Source organism: Typopeltis vanoorti, chromosome 15 (assembly GCF_054136105.1).
Source record: "Typopeltis vanoorti isolate ZY-2024b chromosome 15, IOZ_Tvanoo_1.0, whole genome shotgun sequence".
Classification (NCBI taxonomy): domain Eukaryota; kingdom Metazoa; phylum Arthropoda; class Arachnida; order Uropygi; family Thelyphonidae; genus Typopeltis; species Typopeltis vanoorti.
In genome coordinates, this window is record NC_143563.1 from 103,750,562 (window position 1) to 103,769,728 (window position 19,167).

Below are 19,167 nucleotides of genomic sequence, written 5' to 3' on the forward strand. Positions count from 1 at the left end.
ATATCTTTGGTCCTATATCAGCTTCATTTTCATGACATTGTGCAACCTAAATATTTGAATGTATTTACTTGCTCTATTATTTTGTTGTTTATTACTACAGTTGTATCTCGCTAATCCGAACCTCTTTAGTCCGAACCCTCCAGTAATCCGAACTGTGGTTTGAAAGAAAAAAAAAGTTTTATTTATTATTTTTATTATATATTATTATTTTGTGTACTATTATTTTGCCTCCAAACTGTACTCTATTGTTACAACCAATGGATCAGAACATAATACAATCCATTAAATTAAAAGATCATAAAGACCTGCTTTTAAATGTAATTTCCCAAAATTATGACGTTACCACATCAATAAAAAATATAAATTTGAAGGATGTGGCATTCTCAATTGATGTTGCTCGGGAATCCTCAAACCTGAAGCAATTCGAGTATCAGAGAGAAAACTGTGGCCTTCTAGCCACAGTTTACAAAGATAACTACGGTGATACACAAAAAAGCAGAAATTCAAAACGTGCATAATTTGGTTAAAAATATAAATCCAAATGTTGAAATTTCACAAAAAGATGTTATGGAATGGATTACAGGTAGAACCGAAAGTGAATTTGAAATCAAATCAGATGCTTAAAATATAAATATGACACTACAGAATGAATTAGCAGACGATGATAACGATAAAGAATTCAAAGAAAAAAAAAAGTAAAACATGAAGAGGCAGTTGACAGTTTTAATATGTGTATAGAATGAACTAATCAGAATGATATGCCATTCCACAAAGTTTTATTGCTGCTCCGAGAAGAAGCATTCGAAAAAAGTTCAGCTTCCAAGAAGCGAAAGAAAATCGGTGACATTTTTTACAGAGAAATTAAAAAAAAAAAAACTTTTGTGTGTTATTTTGTGAAACTTTGTTTTGTGTACAAAAAAGTAATATTTTTTGCAAATTAAGTTATATACTGAACTATGCAATTCTATTAAATCAAAATTCTCAACAATAAAGATATATACAAACTAAATTTTTTACTAAAATAAACTCATATTACATTTTAAGTTTTACATTACAGAAGCTTTTTTTTTTCTATGAGTTACTTCATTTATTTCCAGAATTAAATTGATGTACACCACTAGAATCTGATAATTTTTGTCTTAAACGTTAGTTATTGTTGTCTCTTAGGCGAAAATTCACTGATCCGAACGAGCACGGTTTTATTAGTTCGGATTACCGAGATACTAGTATTTTGCTTCTTATTGGATTAGCACCTTTGAAGGCCATGACTTTTGTTTTGTCGGTTGATATTTCCATACCATATGTTTTTATCACATTATTTAGAATAATGATTTTTGTAGTTCATCTTCATTATTTCCAAGGATTATTTGATCATCAGCAAAAAGAAGAGTAGCTAATCTGGTGTTACGGTTTATCTTGAATCCTCCTTCATTAGTTATCTTCCATTCTTTTATGATTTTATCTATGTATATATTAAATAAAATTGGTGAGAGAGGGCAACCCTGACATACTCGATTTATTGGTTTCCAGCTTGATGTTGAATTATTGTACTTCACAGATATTTTATTATCTTGATATATATTATATAAGGCTCTAAAGAGTTGGTTTGGTATTTCATATTTTTCTAGGATTTCCCATAGTTTTTCTCTGATAATTTTATCAAATTCTTGGGTGTAATCTATAAAAGCTATGTGTGTTTCTATGTTCATTTCTCTGTTTTTCAATTAATAATTTTAACGTAAATGCAGAGTCTATGCAAGACTTGCCTTTTCTGAATCCATTTTGTTCTTCTATTAATTTTGGGTCTACTATACGTTAAGTTTATATGCTAAGATTTCTGCATATACTTTATGACAGGTACTAAGTAAGCTGACTCCATGATAATTGTTACAATCATATTTGTGTCCTTTTTTGTAGATGGGGATAACTATTGTTGGTCCAATCTTATGGGCATTTTCCTTCTTTCCAGATCATATTATAAAAGTTAAGTAACCTGAGTGAGAATTCAAGTCCTGCATATTTGATAAGTTCCAATTTTATATTATCTTCTCCTGGAGCCTTTCCTGTTTTGCTTTGGGCCAATGCTTCTGTTAATTCTTCTAGAGGGATGTTTTCCAAGTTATCTGAGATGTTTACAAGAGGTAGTTTTCTGTTTTGAATGTTTTCATCATACCATAGATCTTGGTAGTAATTTTGCCATGTTTCTATTTTAATGGTATTAATATGGCTTTTTCTCTAGTTTCATTGCTTAGATCTTTGAGGATTTTATATGCATTAGGTCTTTTGAGCATACAGTCTCTCTCTAATTTTGTTACAAAATTGTTCCATCTGTTTCTGTTCATTCTCCTGCATGCTGCTTTTGCTATTGCTTTTTTTCTGCTGTATTCAATTTTTGATTCTATTGTTTTTAGGTTGAGCCAGATTTTATGTGCTTTTTTCTTTTCTTCAATAATGCATTTAATTTCATCATCCCAGTCCCTAAGATCTCTTTTCTTTTCCACTTTTTCTTTGTTCCTAAACTTTCTTTTGCAGCTTTTGTCATTATGGTTTTTAGGTTTGACCATTCTTCTTTTATGTTCTGATTTTGTTTTATACTTGTCATCCAGTTCTTTATTCTTTTTTGGTACAAGTCTTTAATACTACTGTCCAAAAGTCTAACTTTGAAGGATTCAAAATTTCTATTTTCCTTGTGCTTTTTTGTTGTTTTCCATCTGTTTTCCCATTTTATTTTTCCAATTAAAAGGTAATGATCTGATTCTATTTCAGATCCTCTGTATACTCTTGTATCTATTATCATTTCTGACATTTTGATATTGCTGATTATGAAATCAATAATGCTTCTTCTGTCTCTTGCTTCCAGGTGTATCTGTGGATGTCTTTATGTTTGAAGAAGGTGTTCATTATTTTGGTTATTGCTTATAGTAAAATCTCTTAATCTATTTCCATTTCTATTACAGTTAAGTTTTCCAATAGGGCCTATGTTTGGTTTATATGGTTTATTGCCAATTCTTGCGTTGAGATCTCCTATTACCAAAATGTGATCCTTAGGATTGGTCTTATTTAATATGTTCTGCAGTTGGGTATAGAAGTTTTCTGAGTTCTCCTCTTTTCCTTCTTCAGGTGCATAAGTTCCAATTACTGTCATATAGCCTCTGTCTATTTTAATTCTCATTTTTATTATTCTATCGCTCCAAAAGTTATAATGGATTATATTGTTTCTAAGAGATTTAAGTAGGAAGATCATTACACCAGATTTAGCTCTCTCTTCTACTTTTACCCCACTGTATATATACGTGTAATTTTCAGGTTTCGTCTGTTCCTCTGCCTTTTTTTAGATTCTGTAATTACTGTTATTTTTACATTTCTTTCTTCTAATGCTTGGTCTGGTTCTATGATTTTGTGGTGGATACTTCTCACATTCCAGGTGGCTATATTCCAATAGGTGTATTTCTGCTTTTTTTTTTTTTTTTTCGATAATTTTCTTCCCGAATCCTTATTCCAAGTCGGTTCGTTACCAAAAAAGCCTGTCCGTTTACTATCTTCATGAGTCTTTTAAGTGGGTTTAAATTTTGAATGAGAGGGTTACTGGCCATCTGCAGTCTAGCTTGGTGATGGGGCTGCCTTCAAGCTTGCCTTAAAGTGGTAGGAGGGAATTTTAAAGAGAAGACACAGAGATCAAGTAGAGATAGAAATAGAATGACCCATAGCCCTCAATTACTCTAATAGCATTAGGGTCATGAGTTACAAGAGTTGGGCGAGGAATGCCATATAGGAAAGATTAAAGAGCAAGGGGACCTACCTCAAAGAAGAGGGAAGAGAGAGAGAGAGAGAGAGGGAGAGAGAATAGGCCCAGCTACCGAACCATGGGAAAGCCACTTTCCTTGCTATCAAAATGATAGCCCCCTGTAGCCCTGTTGGTACGAGTCCTTATTCAACATATTCGGACCACCCTGCCATATCTGGTTGGCCCCCCACTATCTGCAACCCAGGGGAAGCACTCTTTAAAGGTTACAGGGGTCTTCTGAGAGCTATTATCTATTTAAATAATTAATTTGTCATCTTCACTAAAATTTGTGTCTAAATAATAATTTGTGTCTTCTATAGGTTCACAAACAAACATGGAGTTAATGTTTGATGGGACACTAACACTATTTCAAAGTGTCTAAAATTCAGATAGAAGGTCAATTCAGAAAAAGGTAAATGTATTTACACATGGGCAAGCTTAGTGCTTATCCAAGAATACACCCACGTTGAACTGGCAAAAATCAATGCCACCATCACCATATTGCATGAAGAACTTTCCGAAATACTTAATCCAGAACTGTGGTCAATTCTGTATACCATCTGGGAAAATGCTGCCACTAAAGTAAGAAAGGTTTGCTATTTAAAAAAAATTGAGCTCTTCAACAATATAACATCCCAACCACAACTATGGCAAAAATGCATAGTGGTGAATCTTTCGTTACAGGCACTGTGAGAAGATGCTGTCAATACACTTAGTTGAGGGCACAATTTTGCCATCACTTCCAATAAAGAATCAGTTTTGAAAATAATGACTAGTGTGGAATGTGTATCTATGATTTCTCACCATCATCATCATCAAATTCCTGCCATGTACCCTCAAGGGGTGTACAGGATATGACAGTACTACATGAAAAAATTACATCATTACTAACTTCCTATCTACAATTTTCCTCAAAATCAGTCTGTTACTTGTCAAGACTCCAACATTATCAGATCTTATATTTCTATCGTCTAAGGCACTTTGTACCATATCAATCCACCTATATCTTGGTCTTCCTCTGGGTCGTTTTCCTGCCAACCTGGCAGAGAACACTTGTTTTGCTAATCTTTCCTCTCCCATTCTATTTAAGTGACCATACCACCTGAGATTAGCTCTGCTAACGCATTCCCAGATGCTGACAATGTCAAGTTCTTTCCTAATATCCTCATTTTTAATATGATACTGCCATTGATGCCATCTGTTGACGCCTCTCATCTTTCTCAGGACTCTCATATCTGCGGTCTCTAGTCATTGGTCAAGTGTTTTACTTCTGACCCGGCTCTCAGATCCATAAGTTAAAACTGGTTTGAACACTGTCTTGTATACAGCTAATTTAGTGTTCCGACTAATTTCTTTCTTATTCCATATGAATTTATTCAGACTTCCCACCATACCAGCTTTGCTGATTCTGTTGTCTATTTCTATATTTAATTTACGATCTTCACTAAAAATCGTGCCTAAGTAGCTGAAATGTTTTACTTGTTCCACAGGTACTCCATTCACAACACAGTTGACATTTTCAACGATTCTGCCTATTTTCATTGTCTTTGTTTTTTTATTGCTGACCTTCATACCATATCTATTACAACAGCTATTCAATTTAGTCAGAGAATCCTGCAGACTTGTAGCGGATTTATTTAGAAGTATAACATCATCTGCATAAAGCAAAGAGCTGACATTAACATTTCCAATTTTGATATCAGGTTTAATACCACATTCCTTCATAATGTGATCCATATAGATAATGAATAACAGAGGGGATAATGTACATCCTTGTCTCACACCAGATTTAACATTAAACCATCTTCCTGTACTTCCTTCAATTCTAACTGCTGACTTACAACTCAAATAAAGACTAAGTATTGCTTGATATAATGCCCCATTGACACCATATAACTGCAGCGTATTGAATAGCTTCTCTCTTGGCACCTTGTCATATGCCTTTTCCAAATCGACAAAACTTAAATACAGATCTTTGTTATATTCCCATGCTTTCTCGACTATTTGTCGTAAAGTGAAGATCTGATCCTGACAGCCTCTATTTGGCCTGAATCCCGCTTGTTCTTCACCAAGCTTTTCTTCCACAATTCTTCTCAACTGTTTCTCAAGTATACTTGCATAGATCTTGCCGATTTCTCACCGATAGTGGCTAATAACATTTGGCTTGATGCCTGAAATAACATTCAGCCTAAAGAAATATCAGCACTTAAAAAGTTATATAGAAACCAAAAAAATATCATAACCAAAGCTGACAAAGAAAATGCTACTATTATTATGGACTAACCAGATTATAAAAGATAAACAAATCATCTCCTTAAGAATTACTCTACTTATAGATACATTTTTAGCACATCTCAAAAGTAAGCATCCTAAAATAAACTTCACCATAGAAAATGAAAGTAACAATTGTCTCCCCTTTCTAGATACACTAGTGACAAGATTTCCTAACACTCATTATCCTATTCCATTTACAAAAACCTCACACATACAGAAAGGTGTTTACATAAGCAATCACACCACCACCACCACCAATCCCAATAGTATGGAAACCTCAAAACACTTATTCATCGAGCCAAGGCTATTTTTGTTCAAATGACACACCCCTTAAAACTCAGCAGTGTAATATAAATAAATTACTACATGCAACCCAAATCCCTCCTGGAACCATCACACAGGATTACAGCAAAATTATTCCAATCCCATAAGGGCACATTCGAAAAGATCACTAAAGTTATTTACAAGTATGATCTCCATGCTACTTTTAAACCATTCATGCAGTTGGCTCTCCTAAAGAGAACTCATCTTCAGCAAACCTTCATCTGCTCTCCTAAAGATTGGCTTCATTCTCTTGCATATCCTGGGGTGTATAAAGTGGTCCTTGTGCCTGCAGTATGGCCTACTTTGGACAGACAGGTAAATCAGTTAACATCTGCCTTGAAGAACACAAAAATTACATCTGTGATTATCTTTAAGGCAAATTGGGATTGACCATGCTCTGGTTGCTCCTTCAAATAGGATCAGATGGAGGAAGACATCAGTTTTACAGAAGTCACTGCAGGTCTGAGTGACTATTTTTAGAATCAGCATCTGCCATGAAGCTCTCCCCCCCCTCATCCAGCCTCAACAAGTATCGTTGCATTAATTTGTCAAAGATCTGGGAGACAGTCATTCTGAGACTAAATATCCTGACTTTTCTAAATGAACTTTATGTTTAACTGGCCCATAGAGGACATTCAGTTAGAAACTGAATTGTTTCTAATGTTTTAGTGTAATGCTTGTCACAGTTATAATTTGTTCTCCAAATGATGATGGGTAAAGAAGTTTTTGTTTTAGTATACTGTTGTTCACTGCTGATTTTCAAGCATAATTTGTAATAATTTAGGAAAGTTACAATTCAATTTAGTTGTTTTCAGAACACTTGTGCTTGATTTATTTAAGAGCATAAAATCATCTGCGTAAAGTAAAAAGTTCAATTTAACCGATTACGGCATCAGGTGTAATACCCCTTTCTTTCCTAATGTGAATAACACAGATGATATGTAACAATGGAGATTGAGTGCACCCTTGTCATACTTTTGACAAACTATATCAAACAATTTTCCCTGTTACCTCCTACAACTCTAAATGCCGACTTAAATATAAATTATGTATTGATCTATTTATCCTACTGTAAACTGTAGTGCTGAACAACTTTCTCCAGGCACCTATCATATGCATTTTTCAGATCTACAAAACTTATATACAGATTCTTGTTATAATCTCACGATTGTGGAACAATATGCCTAAACGGAGTTTATTCTTCTCCAAGTTTCTGTTCTAAAACTTTTCTTAGCCTCTTCTCAAGTATGTGTGGATAAATCTTAACAAGCATTAACTCAGCATCTCGCCTGTTTTTCTCTTCTTTATTTCACCACTTATGTCAACAAAGTATGCCCTTTCAACATTCTTGTTTCCAATTCTTTTCCACTGATACTGCTTACACTGAGTTTGATATAGTAGCTAACTTTTTGATGTATGTCCTGGTTTCATGATGAAACCAATAAGGATCCTTCATTTCAGAAAAATTATGGAGACTACAACCATGTTAGAAATAATTATTTTAATTTGCCGACATTTCACATTCATATTAAAGTCATTATCTGGAGTATACACACATATATATATATATATACAGAGACAACCTATATTACATTTCACACAGTATGCAAAAGAGATAATGATTTGATTAGTGGTTATTCTACTGGACTGACCTCTAGTGAGAAAAATAATAATAAATAAATAAAATAAAATAAAATAACTACTGGAGAGATTGACTTCAATTTGGGTTTATATAGGTCAAATTTATTTGAAACTAAGTAAGAAAATACCGACAAGTTTCACCACCTTAGCTGTTTGGCTTTTTCAGGGTAAAAATAGATGTAAAACAACTTAAACGCTAAAACTGACAATAAAGAATCACAATGATACTAACAACTTGTTACGTAATATGGACAGCTGGACAACAGACTTAAAACAAAAATTAAAGTCAATGCATCCACTAACGCTGAGACTATATGGCTCTCCCAAAGTTCACAAAAATGGAATACCGCTATGCCCTATAGTTGATGGAATTAATTCTCCAACTTATTTATTATCGAAACACCTCACAGGTCTCCTTAAGGCACACATCCGTAATTCGGATACCTACATAAGAAATTCACAACATTTCATTGAAAAATTAAGTAACATCTCGATCTCCAATACAGACCTTCTTGCAAGCCTGGATGTAACATCATTATTTACAAATATTCCAGTAGATGAATTTTGAGAAAACTCTTCCCTCAAGACATTACTTCTCTTTTCCATCATTGCTTAAAATCTAATTTCTTCCTATGGAATAAAACGATTTAGCAACAATTAACAGGCCTTGCAATGGGCAGCCCACTTTCATTCCCTTGTGCAGATCTCTTTATGGAGAAACTTGAAAGTGAAATTTTATCTCAACTAGACCCTAAACCCACAGTGTGGTGGAGATATGTGGTTGACATTTTCATTGTATGGAAAAACACAGAAAAGGATCTGTTTGATTTTCTTACCAAGATCAGCTCCTTCCATCACAAAATTAAATTCACCTTAGAACTTGAGAAAGAAAAACAATTACCATTTCTAGACACTTTAATTAAGTAACAAATGGATGGATGCATCAGCCTTACAGTCTATCTCAAACCAACCAACACAGGTCGATACTTCACTTCTTCACACCACATTTCTCAGAAACTAAGCATCGTACACATGCTAAAAAATAGAGCCTCTCTCATCACTACAGAAGATAAAGACCTCAAAGAAGAACTATCCCTGATATCAAAAAACCTTATAAACAATGATTACCCAAAAAAATTGATCAACAAGATACTTTTCTGTGACCCCTCCCCCACAATGACAGCCTAAAGAAATACATTATAATTCCACTATCGCGATTCCGTATATGGAGACAGTTTCCAATAAGATTGCTACACTTCTCAAGCCACATGAAATACAAGTGGCTTTTAAACCTTCAAAGACCATCCGTGGTCAATTCTTAAGATCTCCAAAAGACAGTCATCCTTTCTTCAAATATGCCAGCATCTACAAGTCTACTATATTGGTCAGACCTCTAGAAGTTTTGAAATCAGAAAAAAGGAACACGTAGGAGACGTAAACAATAACAGAGAAGACAACTCGGGGTTAGCATTTCATTTCTCCATGACAAACCATACCATAGAATAGGACAAAAGCTCCATGCCCTACTTAGAAGAGGATTTCCACTCCCGAAACATAAAAGAAGCCATAACAGTGATCCGTTCTAAACACAACTTAAATAGAAACCAAAGATTAATTCTGCCTGATATTTGGAAGACCCTCATAAGATCTTTAAGCATGCTAGAATTAAACCTTGCTGCTAGTTACAGACCATTCCTACATAACAACAAGTGAGATCATACCCGCTCCATGCATGTGATGCACGCGTTCTTCTGTTTTTGTAAAAAATACAATTGTATTCAGTTCTTCCTTCATTAATAGTTTTAGTGAACAGTTTTAGCATTTAAGTTGTTTTACATCTATTTTTACCCTGAAGAAGCCAAACACCTAAGTTAGCGAAACTTGTCAGTTTTCTTACTTAGTTTCAAATAAATTTGACCTATATAAACCTAAATTGAAGTCAATCTCTCCAATAGTTCTTTTGGTCAAAAATAACCTTTTATCATTATAAAATAACTACATCAAAGCTACATTCCATTTATGACAACATCAGAGAACAATTTCTTATAGATAGTTTTATTACAGCAAAAGGGATGTCCCAATTTAACACGAGAGTTGTTATATTAGAGTTAAGATCCTGGATTAGCTATAATTGTATTTAGAATTAACTTTTATGCAGAAAGATTATGTGGGTAGAATGTGCGCCTTCCATATTCTTAGGATTTTTAGACCATCATTATTGTTAAGATTAGAATGGTTGATAAGAATTTCACAGGCCTCCTTAAATTTATGTTCATACCACGTTTTGGTACGATGTAAACAACAGGTGCCTTTCCAGTCAATTCTATGTAGCGTATTCAGGGCATAATCAGAAAGGCCGGCCTTACCATAGTTATTAAATTTAATGTGCCATTTATGTTCCTTTTTTCAGATAGCAATTGTGCACCCTGTTTCACTTGGTGCAATTAATGTTTTATACTCTAGGATGGACCAGTAGATGAACTAGATCCTTGGATGACTTGAATAAGTTCTTTAATTTTGCAGGAGGTTTAAAAGGTGGCATTATTGAATTTCTGTAATATTCTGTATATCTGATATCCCTTTAATATATGAAATGGTTACAGTTTTATTGTAGTCTAGTTTATTTTTGTTTTTAGGTGAGGTCTTATGAAGAATTTTGTTGATATTGTTTTGGCTGTAGTCATTTTTAGGAAGGTGTTGCTGGTAACGTTTCATTCACCTTTAAGTGCTTGTTCACTGGAGCATATCTTTAAAGCCCTGTTTTTATGTGTATATATTGGGCAGTAGGTGTAGGCTTCCAGTAAACACTGCCAGAAGGAAGAAATGTTACAAGTGTATCTAGAAAAGGAAGTGTGTTCTGACTTTCAATCTCTGTTGTCCATTGTATGAGTTTTTTGTTTAGGTGGCTGAGGAAAACGTCTAATGTCTGGCAGCCGTGGAACCAGATAGCAAGAACATTGTCAATTTATCTAAGCCAGACTTTTGGTTTTAAAGTAGAGGAATCTAGAGCATGATGCTCAAAAACTTCCATATAAAAGTTAGTGGGGGGGGGGGGGGATAATGATGAGCCCATGGCTGTGCTTTGTAGGAAGAAAGTGTTTTGCCACAAAAAATAGAGCCAGAACATAGTACATGTGCAAAGAGCAATGTGATATCAAGAGGGAATTTGTCCTGTAACAGAAGAATTATATCATTGACTGAGACATTTATGAAGAGGGCAGAGACATCAAACTGACTAGTAAATCAGTTTTATTGTAAACTGATTTATTGTCCCAATCAATGACAATTCTTCTGTTACACTCACCATTATCGCCCCCCCCCCATTGCTAACTTTTATATAGAAATTGGTGAGCAACATTCTCTAGATTCCTCTCCTTTAAAACCCAAAGTCTGGGTTAGATACGTTGACAATGTTTTTGTTATCTGGTCCCATGGCCGCCAGACATTAGACATTTTCCTCAGCCACCTAAACAAAAAACACAAACGCATACAATGGACAACAGAGATTGAAAGGCAGAACACGCTTCCTTTTCTAGATACACTTGTCACACCCTTTTGGCAGTCTTTCCTTCACTGTTTACTGGAAGCCTACACATACCGGTCAATATATACATAAACTCCTACCACCATTTAACACAAAAACTAGGAATCATTAACACACTATAAAACAGGGCTTTGAAGATTTGCTCCAATGAACAAGCACTTAAAGATGAATTAAAAGTTATCAGCAATACCTTCCTAAAAATGACTACAGCCAAAACAATATCAACAAAATTCTTCATAAGACCTTACCTAAAAACAAAAATAAACTAGACTACAATAAAACTGTAACCATTTCATACATTAAAGGGATCAGATAATTAAACAGAATACTACAGAAATACAACTTTAATGCCACCTTTTAAACCTCTTGCAAAATTAAAGAACTTACTCAACTCATCAAAGGATCCAGTTCCTCTGCTGGTACACCCTGAAGTATACCATATTCATTGCACCAGGTGAAACAGGGTGCACAATTCCTTTTCAAAAAAAGGAACATAAATGGCATATTAAATTTAATAACTATGGTAAAGCCAGCCTTTTTGATCATGCCCTGAATACTCTTACATAAAATGACTGGAAAGGCACCTGTTGTTTACATCACACCAAAACATGATATAAACATAAATTTAAGGAGGCCTGTGAAATTCTTATCAACCACCCTAATCTTAACAATAATGATGGTTTAAAAATCCCAAGAATATGGAAGGCACATATTCTACCCGCATAACCTTTCTGGCTAAAAGTCAATTATAAATACGGTTATAGATAATCCAGATTCTTAACTCTAATATAACAACTCTCTTGTTAAATTAGGACAGCTCTTTTGCTGTAATAACACTATCTATATGATGTTGTCATAAATAAAATGTAGCTTTGATGTAGTTATATTATTTTATTTTATTTCTCACTATTGGTCAGTCCAGTAGAATAGCCGTTGATCAAATCATTGTCTCTTTGGCACACCGTGTGAAATGTAATATAGTTACCCAGGATATAATTAATATAATTACCCAGTCTGGTTGGCTGAGTGGTTAGCGCATCCTCTCCAGCCAAAGGGCTGCAGGTTCGAATCATGCCCTGGACATGGGTATTTGTGATTGTCTATGAAAATACTAATGTGTTGGTCGGTAGTAGATGGCATTGGTGTAGATGATGAAAATAGTTGTAGTTGGCGGATTGAGTGGTGGAGACAGAGAGGTGTAGAGTAGGTGCCCTCCCTCGATGAGTCTTTGGACTCCTTGGAGGTGTCATATAATAATAATAATAATAGCTTGTCTCTGTGCATATATATATATATATATATATATATATATATATATATATTATATATGTGTGTGTGTGTGTACTCCAGATGATGACCTTAATATGAAGGTTGAAACATTGGGAAATTAAAATAATTATTTCTAACATGGTTGCAGTCTCCATAATTTGTTTGAAATGAATGCTGATAACAATGTTTCACTCAAGGAAAGGAAACAATGAACATTCTTGTTTAATAGGGCAATGCTCCTAATGGCCTGACATTTCTTCATGTTGTACTACATGATGTTTGTTTGCATTTTAAAGCAATAGAGAATACTATTTAATCATTTATTCTGATTCTCAAATCCTGTGTTCAGTATCCAGATGAATACCTGCAATCCAGCAAACAATCAGAAGATGATGAATGCACCTTACAGATGCCCTAGTCAGTCTGTCACATCCATTAGAGGCTGTGTTGATGTTTCCTCCTTTCCCAATTATCTTTGACTTAAGCAATCTTCACTTCAAGTAAATCACATATAAAAAACTTGATAAGCATTTGAGCACTTAAATTTGTATCTCATAAAATTGCAAATTATTAAGTCATGACTGTGATCTTTATAAACATTAATCCCAGGACCAAAAACAACATTCCATAAAGAGAATACAAAGGGATGAAAAGAGAAAAATCTTACTTGAAAATATACCTTCTCTCTCTCTTTTTCTTTCTCATTATCAATCTCGCTTTTCACGTAAATGTGTACACTGTTATTAATGCCAAATAATAAATCTAACTTAGAGGCATTTGGAAGAGGATATCATTTCTTACTGCATTATCTGCAAATTAATGGACCATATGTTACCTGTTCAGATTTTTCTGCGTCTTCTCGTTCTTTCAATTCTCTAGCTAGTCGTTTTGTTCTTTCTTCTTCAGCTCTTTTGCGTGCATCATCTTCTTCAGTTTTTGCCATGTTTTCAAATTTTTCCCTTAAACTGCTAGCCTTAGCTGGTCCTATAGAGAGATAATTTAATTTAATATCTCCATCAAAAGGCAAGAATATGAAAGTAATAAAGAGTTTGTTGTTTTGATTAGATACAGCTTGTGCAGAATTTCTGGAATAAGGAAATCACAGCTGTCAGAAAGACAGAAGAATATGAAAATATAGAATATATGAAAGGAAAACAAAATGGGCAAATGAGGATTGGAAAATGTCACACTGGCAAAAGAAGATCAAAAAATATCACTGTGTGTGTGTGTGTGTGCGTACGCACAAAGTCTGCGTTGTGAAAAGTAAAGAAATTGGTAATATTGCTCAGTTGCAGCAACATTGCTTTTCTTGTGACAAGACATTCAGTGATGGAAGGTAAACAAGGTTTGAAAGTAATGAATCTGATAGTATCAAATTATCCACAACCAAGGTAATCACAATCACTTTGACCCAACTAGTCAAAGTGATTGTGATTATGTGATCCTGATCTTGTAGGTTGTTAAACATTTAGAATTTTCAATTAAGATGTCAAACTACAAAGACATTGTTTATGACAAGCTCAGAAGGCAGCTTGAGCTGTGTCACACCATGACTTAAGAAACTATAAGGAAAGGATGTTAATAATGAATGGGAAATGATCAAGGGATATGAAAGGAGAGTAGTATCAGATTTGTGTCATAGGTATATATCTTCCTTATATTAAGAAAATGTCGACGAAATCTTTAGGTGGTAGATGACTTTCACTGTCTGGAACACCATCAGCCTGCATATTGGAGATATGAAATTGCTGTTGCTATGTTTCATCTCCAGAAGAGGCTCTCTGGTTTGGTCTCCATCCTTTCTATTCTCCAAGCTATTCTTCACACATGCAGTATAGGTGATGAACATGCTTTCCACACCATAAATAATCAACTAGGTAGTCAGCAGCTATTTTACTTCACTCGAGCATATAACAATAATAGCAAACTGCCATACCATGGTCTGACTTCCATACTCTGCAACTGGATCACCAATTTTCTCACTGGATGCTCACTGTGTGTCATGGTGGATGGTTTCCTCTCCTCAGAAGGAAAACGGCCTTGTCGTGGGGGTGGGGCTTGCATGCTTCAGTGATGTTGAGAGCTATTCTGGTGGTAGATTAGCTCCCAGCAGGGCCACAATTTGCATATAAATAACCTGCTCTCTCAGACTTCCAATCCTGTCCATAGCTTTGCCAATGAACACTCCATTCCTCCTTTTCATTTGACAAACCTTAGTGCTCAAGTATTAGAATTCATATTCTAATACTTGAGCTATTAGAATTCATATTCTAATACTTGAGCTATTAGAATATGGATTCTAATAGAATCCAATCTCCTAGCTATATCCAAATGCATCAAGGACAATCTTGTAGACTGCAATGCCATCAAAACTCAGTGCTGTCTGATCTCTCTCAAGAAAGAGCTCACATCCCTCCCTCTTACCTTCAACATCAGATATCCAAATGCAATTAAAATTCCCTTCTTGAACTGACCCATACCTCTGACCTTTCCTGGCATAAACACATCTTGACTATAGCTTCTGCAGCCACCAAAAAACTTGGTGTGCTTTTTTGGCACAAGACACTACGTAACACCTTCATAGCTGCTAACTCTATATAAATCCTAAATACACCCGATCATGAAATATTGCTCCCATATGTGGGGTGGTGCACCAAAACCCTCTCTAAGATTGTTCAATTCTATCTAGAAGAGGATTAAAAATCCAGTTCATTAATGACCCACCACACATATCCACTTCAATTCCTTTCTTACAGATGTTCCATTTCTGTCTTGTGCTTGTCTACAGATACTTTTATGGGCAGTGCTCTGCTGACTTGGCTACTATTATTCCTCCACTTTCCTCCAAAATCATTAGACAAGAGCCACTGCTAGCCAACATCTTTTTATAGTCCCATCTTGAAACACACTGCCTCCTCTTTTATTCCATTTACTTCTGTTCTTTGGAACAACCTCTCCCACTCTGCCTTCCTGAAAGAATACAACCTTCAGCTATTCAAGCAAAATGTGAACAGATTCTTCCTTTTTTCTTATCCTCTTGCCCACACATGGCACTAATCTGCTATAAGCTCTTGTGACCTTTCATGAGTGGGTCAGATATATATATATATATATATATATATATATAAAAAATTTAAAAAAATTAAAAAAAAATAACAAATAAGCTTAATGAAGAGAGTACTATCATCATCATCAAAGTTGTATATAGAATTAGTGCTGACTGACAACAGGTCAAAAATAAATGTATGGGGCAGGGAAGTTCTGATAAACACCTAGAACACAGTTCTACCTCAATTCCTTCACAGTGATTATCACAACTTTTCAGCATACCCTTGTATGCCGAAAGATGGGTTATAAAACAGAGCCCAGAAGCACTCTTGCATTGTTAGAAAATCTTGAAGAGAGGGAGCCATCCACCATGACATGCACTGAATGACCAGACAGAAAGCTGACTACCTGCTGCACTTAAAGAGAGCAGCAGGTTGACCAAAGAATGGCAATATGCTTTGTAGGCCTCAATGTTAGGCTATGGAAATATCACAAGTGACAGCATGTTTCTCCAAGCCTTTCCATAGCCTTTGGATTGCACCCAACATTGAGGCTTACAAAGCATATTGCCATCCTTTGGTCAACCTGTGTAGAGAAGCCAATTGGGACCAGGAGACTTTTTAGTGTCCAAGTTGTTTAGCATTCTTCTTCTTCTGTCTTTTTTCTAAGAATTGCTTCCTACCATACCTGGTATGGTAGGAAGCAATATACCTTAGTCATCTATGCAAGATTTGGAGGAAAAGAGTGATACAGAGGTTAGCATTATTTTTGGGTGCTGTAATAGTGGTTCCATCTGAATGAGCGACAGGTGAAAGCACAGTTGAGTAGAAGTTGCATCTCATGGCCTCAGCAAGGGATCGGAAGGTACAGCCTCCATTTAGACAGAAGGCAAGTTTTTTTTCATGCTGGTCTTTATGAAGTTAGATTTCAATTTGCTAATCACTATCATGAATTTATTGCATGCTTCACAGGCTGAGTATGAACTTAGGATTCTTGCTGCAAGCCACCTACAGTAAAGCCGAGTTTTTCTTCAACTTCTTTGGTTTGGTATACCTCTGATGAACTAGGAGATTGGAAATCAGGTAAGAATTTTGGGTAGAATGGCAAATGAAAGCCTTCATTCTGGTGAGGAAATTTCCATGCAAAGGAAGAGAAAAAATTCTGGAGGTCATCCCACTTTGTATCCCTGTAATGGACAACTGGATGGGAGTAGTTGCAGGAAATTGTGAAATTTATTATAATAATTAAATTTGCTTACCTTTGTCTCAGAAGTAAAATAAAATAAATAAAGGATTTGTTATGAAGTATCACTAACCATCAGCATGTTTTTGGTAATGAAGATAAAGCTTAAAAAACGGCAGCGGTCAAGCTTCAAAATAAGAAATGGATTTATTTCAGCCAGCAATTATCAAGAATTTTGCCATTCCTTACTTTAATACAGGGATCGGCAACCATTTCAGACTTGCGGGTTACATTCAACTTTTATTTTTAATAATCAGGCTGCAAGCGTTTAATTAAGAGAAAATAGTGAGTGAAAAAAATACTTAAATTATTTTTATTATATCAATTTTAAAAAACACAGAAATATTTAAAGTACAAGATACAAAACAAGCATGAAAATGAAACTCAATGAAAAATTATTATCACAGAAAAACAAAGTAATATAGTTTATGTATCACAATATGTGTCTCCCTGTTTAATGTGACTTTTGCAATTGTTTTCCCTCGGACAAATTATCTATATCCACTTTATAACCCGAGGTGCAAATTCGAATCAAAGCATGCAAATGTTCAGTCAGTCAGTCGAGAAGAAATTTATTTTTTCTAAAACTCATGGCAGAAAATGCTTATTTGCAAATGTATGTGCTTCCAAATGTGACTATCATCTTCTTTGCGAAACTGATTAATACTTCGAATTTTTTTGGTAAGCATCGATAAAATTTTTGGATATTTTCTAATGAAAATGCGTTCTTTAATGTTTCATTGTGTTGTAATTCCAAAACTTCCATCTGTAATTGGTTTGGTCATCAATGTCGACATTAAAAGGGTTCAAACATAATCACATTTCGATGCTAGTTTTACGAAAATCCACAAATCATGTTGAAATTTCCGTTTGTAAATCTTCAATAATACCAACAAAAGTTTCCTTTTGTTGGTATTATTAAATCATGTATTAAAGCAGAGATCGGCAACCAGCGACCCACAGGCTGCTGGTTGCCGATCTCTATTTTCCTTACCTCAGAGTTTGTTTCTGCTTGTTGCTTTGTCCTATATGTACAAAGAGAACACCCAGATAAACTGATCATTCAAGGCAAGTGCATTCATGCACACATCTTTTAAGAAACAGTGTAAGTGGGTGCAACTGATGTGAATATATTTTTGTTGTTGTTGTGGACATTATAATCGGGTATTGTTTTCTTTTTTATTATTTTTTTTTATGTTGAAAGGACAGTAACAAAAGAACCAGAGTCAGAGACCAACAAATTTCATAGTGTTTCATGAGCAAATGCCAGAAGTGTGATGAGAGTAAGAAGAATGATAGCAGAAGAATGAAAGATAAAATGCATGATAATGTATTTGGAAGGTTGGTTTTACAAGCAGTATGAGTGACTGTAAGAATGAAACAATGCAGAATTAAGAGAATGACCAGTTGAATGGTAATGGAAAGGATAGTGCATTTACATGGAGTTCTCCATAGAACAAAACTTGAGATTGAGTGGTTAGAAATGTCTGCAGATATGGTAACCCAGAAGCAAAAGACAGAGGGAAGATGCAAAGGGAGAGAAAGCAGAGTAAGAAAAAGCAGAGGCATAAAAAAGGGTGTAAGTGATGCTCTAAGGCAGTGCTTCCCAAACTTATGGATGTCAAGGGCGCCCTTGGAAAAATTTAAATATTTCACGGCCCCCATTGAAAAAAAAAAATCGTAACACAGACATATATTATTATAATATTTATTGTATTTATATTCAATACAAAACATACACAGCAAATATTGCAAAAATCAAATGGAAATATTACATTTTTAGCATCTTACATACACATTTGACATGGCACACTTAGTCTTAAAACATTTTAAATCTGTTTTCATTATTTCCCCCCCCCTCAACAAAACTAACGGCTCCCAAGGGGGCCACGGCCTACAGTTTGGGAAGCGCTGCTCTAAGGAATGCAGAGATAGAGAGAGAGAAGGTGAAAGAGATGTTTATTTTGGCTGGTACAAATGATTTAGCAGGTACAAGCAAAAAAAGAAGAGAAAGTAAAAATTGTTTCTGTGACAACAGAAA

The 19,167-nt window shown here is 34.9% G+C and overlaps 1 protein-coding gene across 2 annotated transcripts in view; it reads right to left on the reverse strand.

Annotated features, from left to right (window-relative positions):
• The window catches only part of Cortactin (cortactin), a 280,366-nt gene that overhangs the window by 105,492 nt on the left and 155,707 nt on the right, over positions 1-19,167 (reverse strand). For both annotated transcript variants that reach the window (XM_090405825.1, XM_090405824.1), the window contains exon 10: positions 13,672-13,820. In XM_090405825.1, the coding sequence (XP_090261951.1) occupies positions 13,672-13,820 (149 nt within the window). The remainder of the gene's footprint in view (positions 1-13,671; positions 13,821-19,167) is intronic.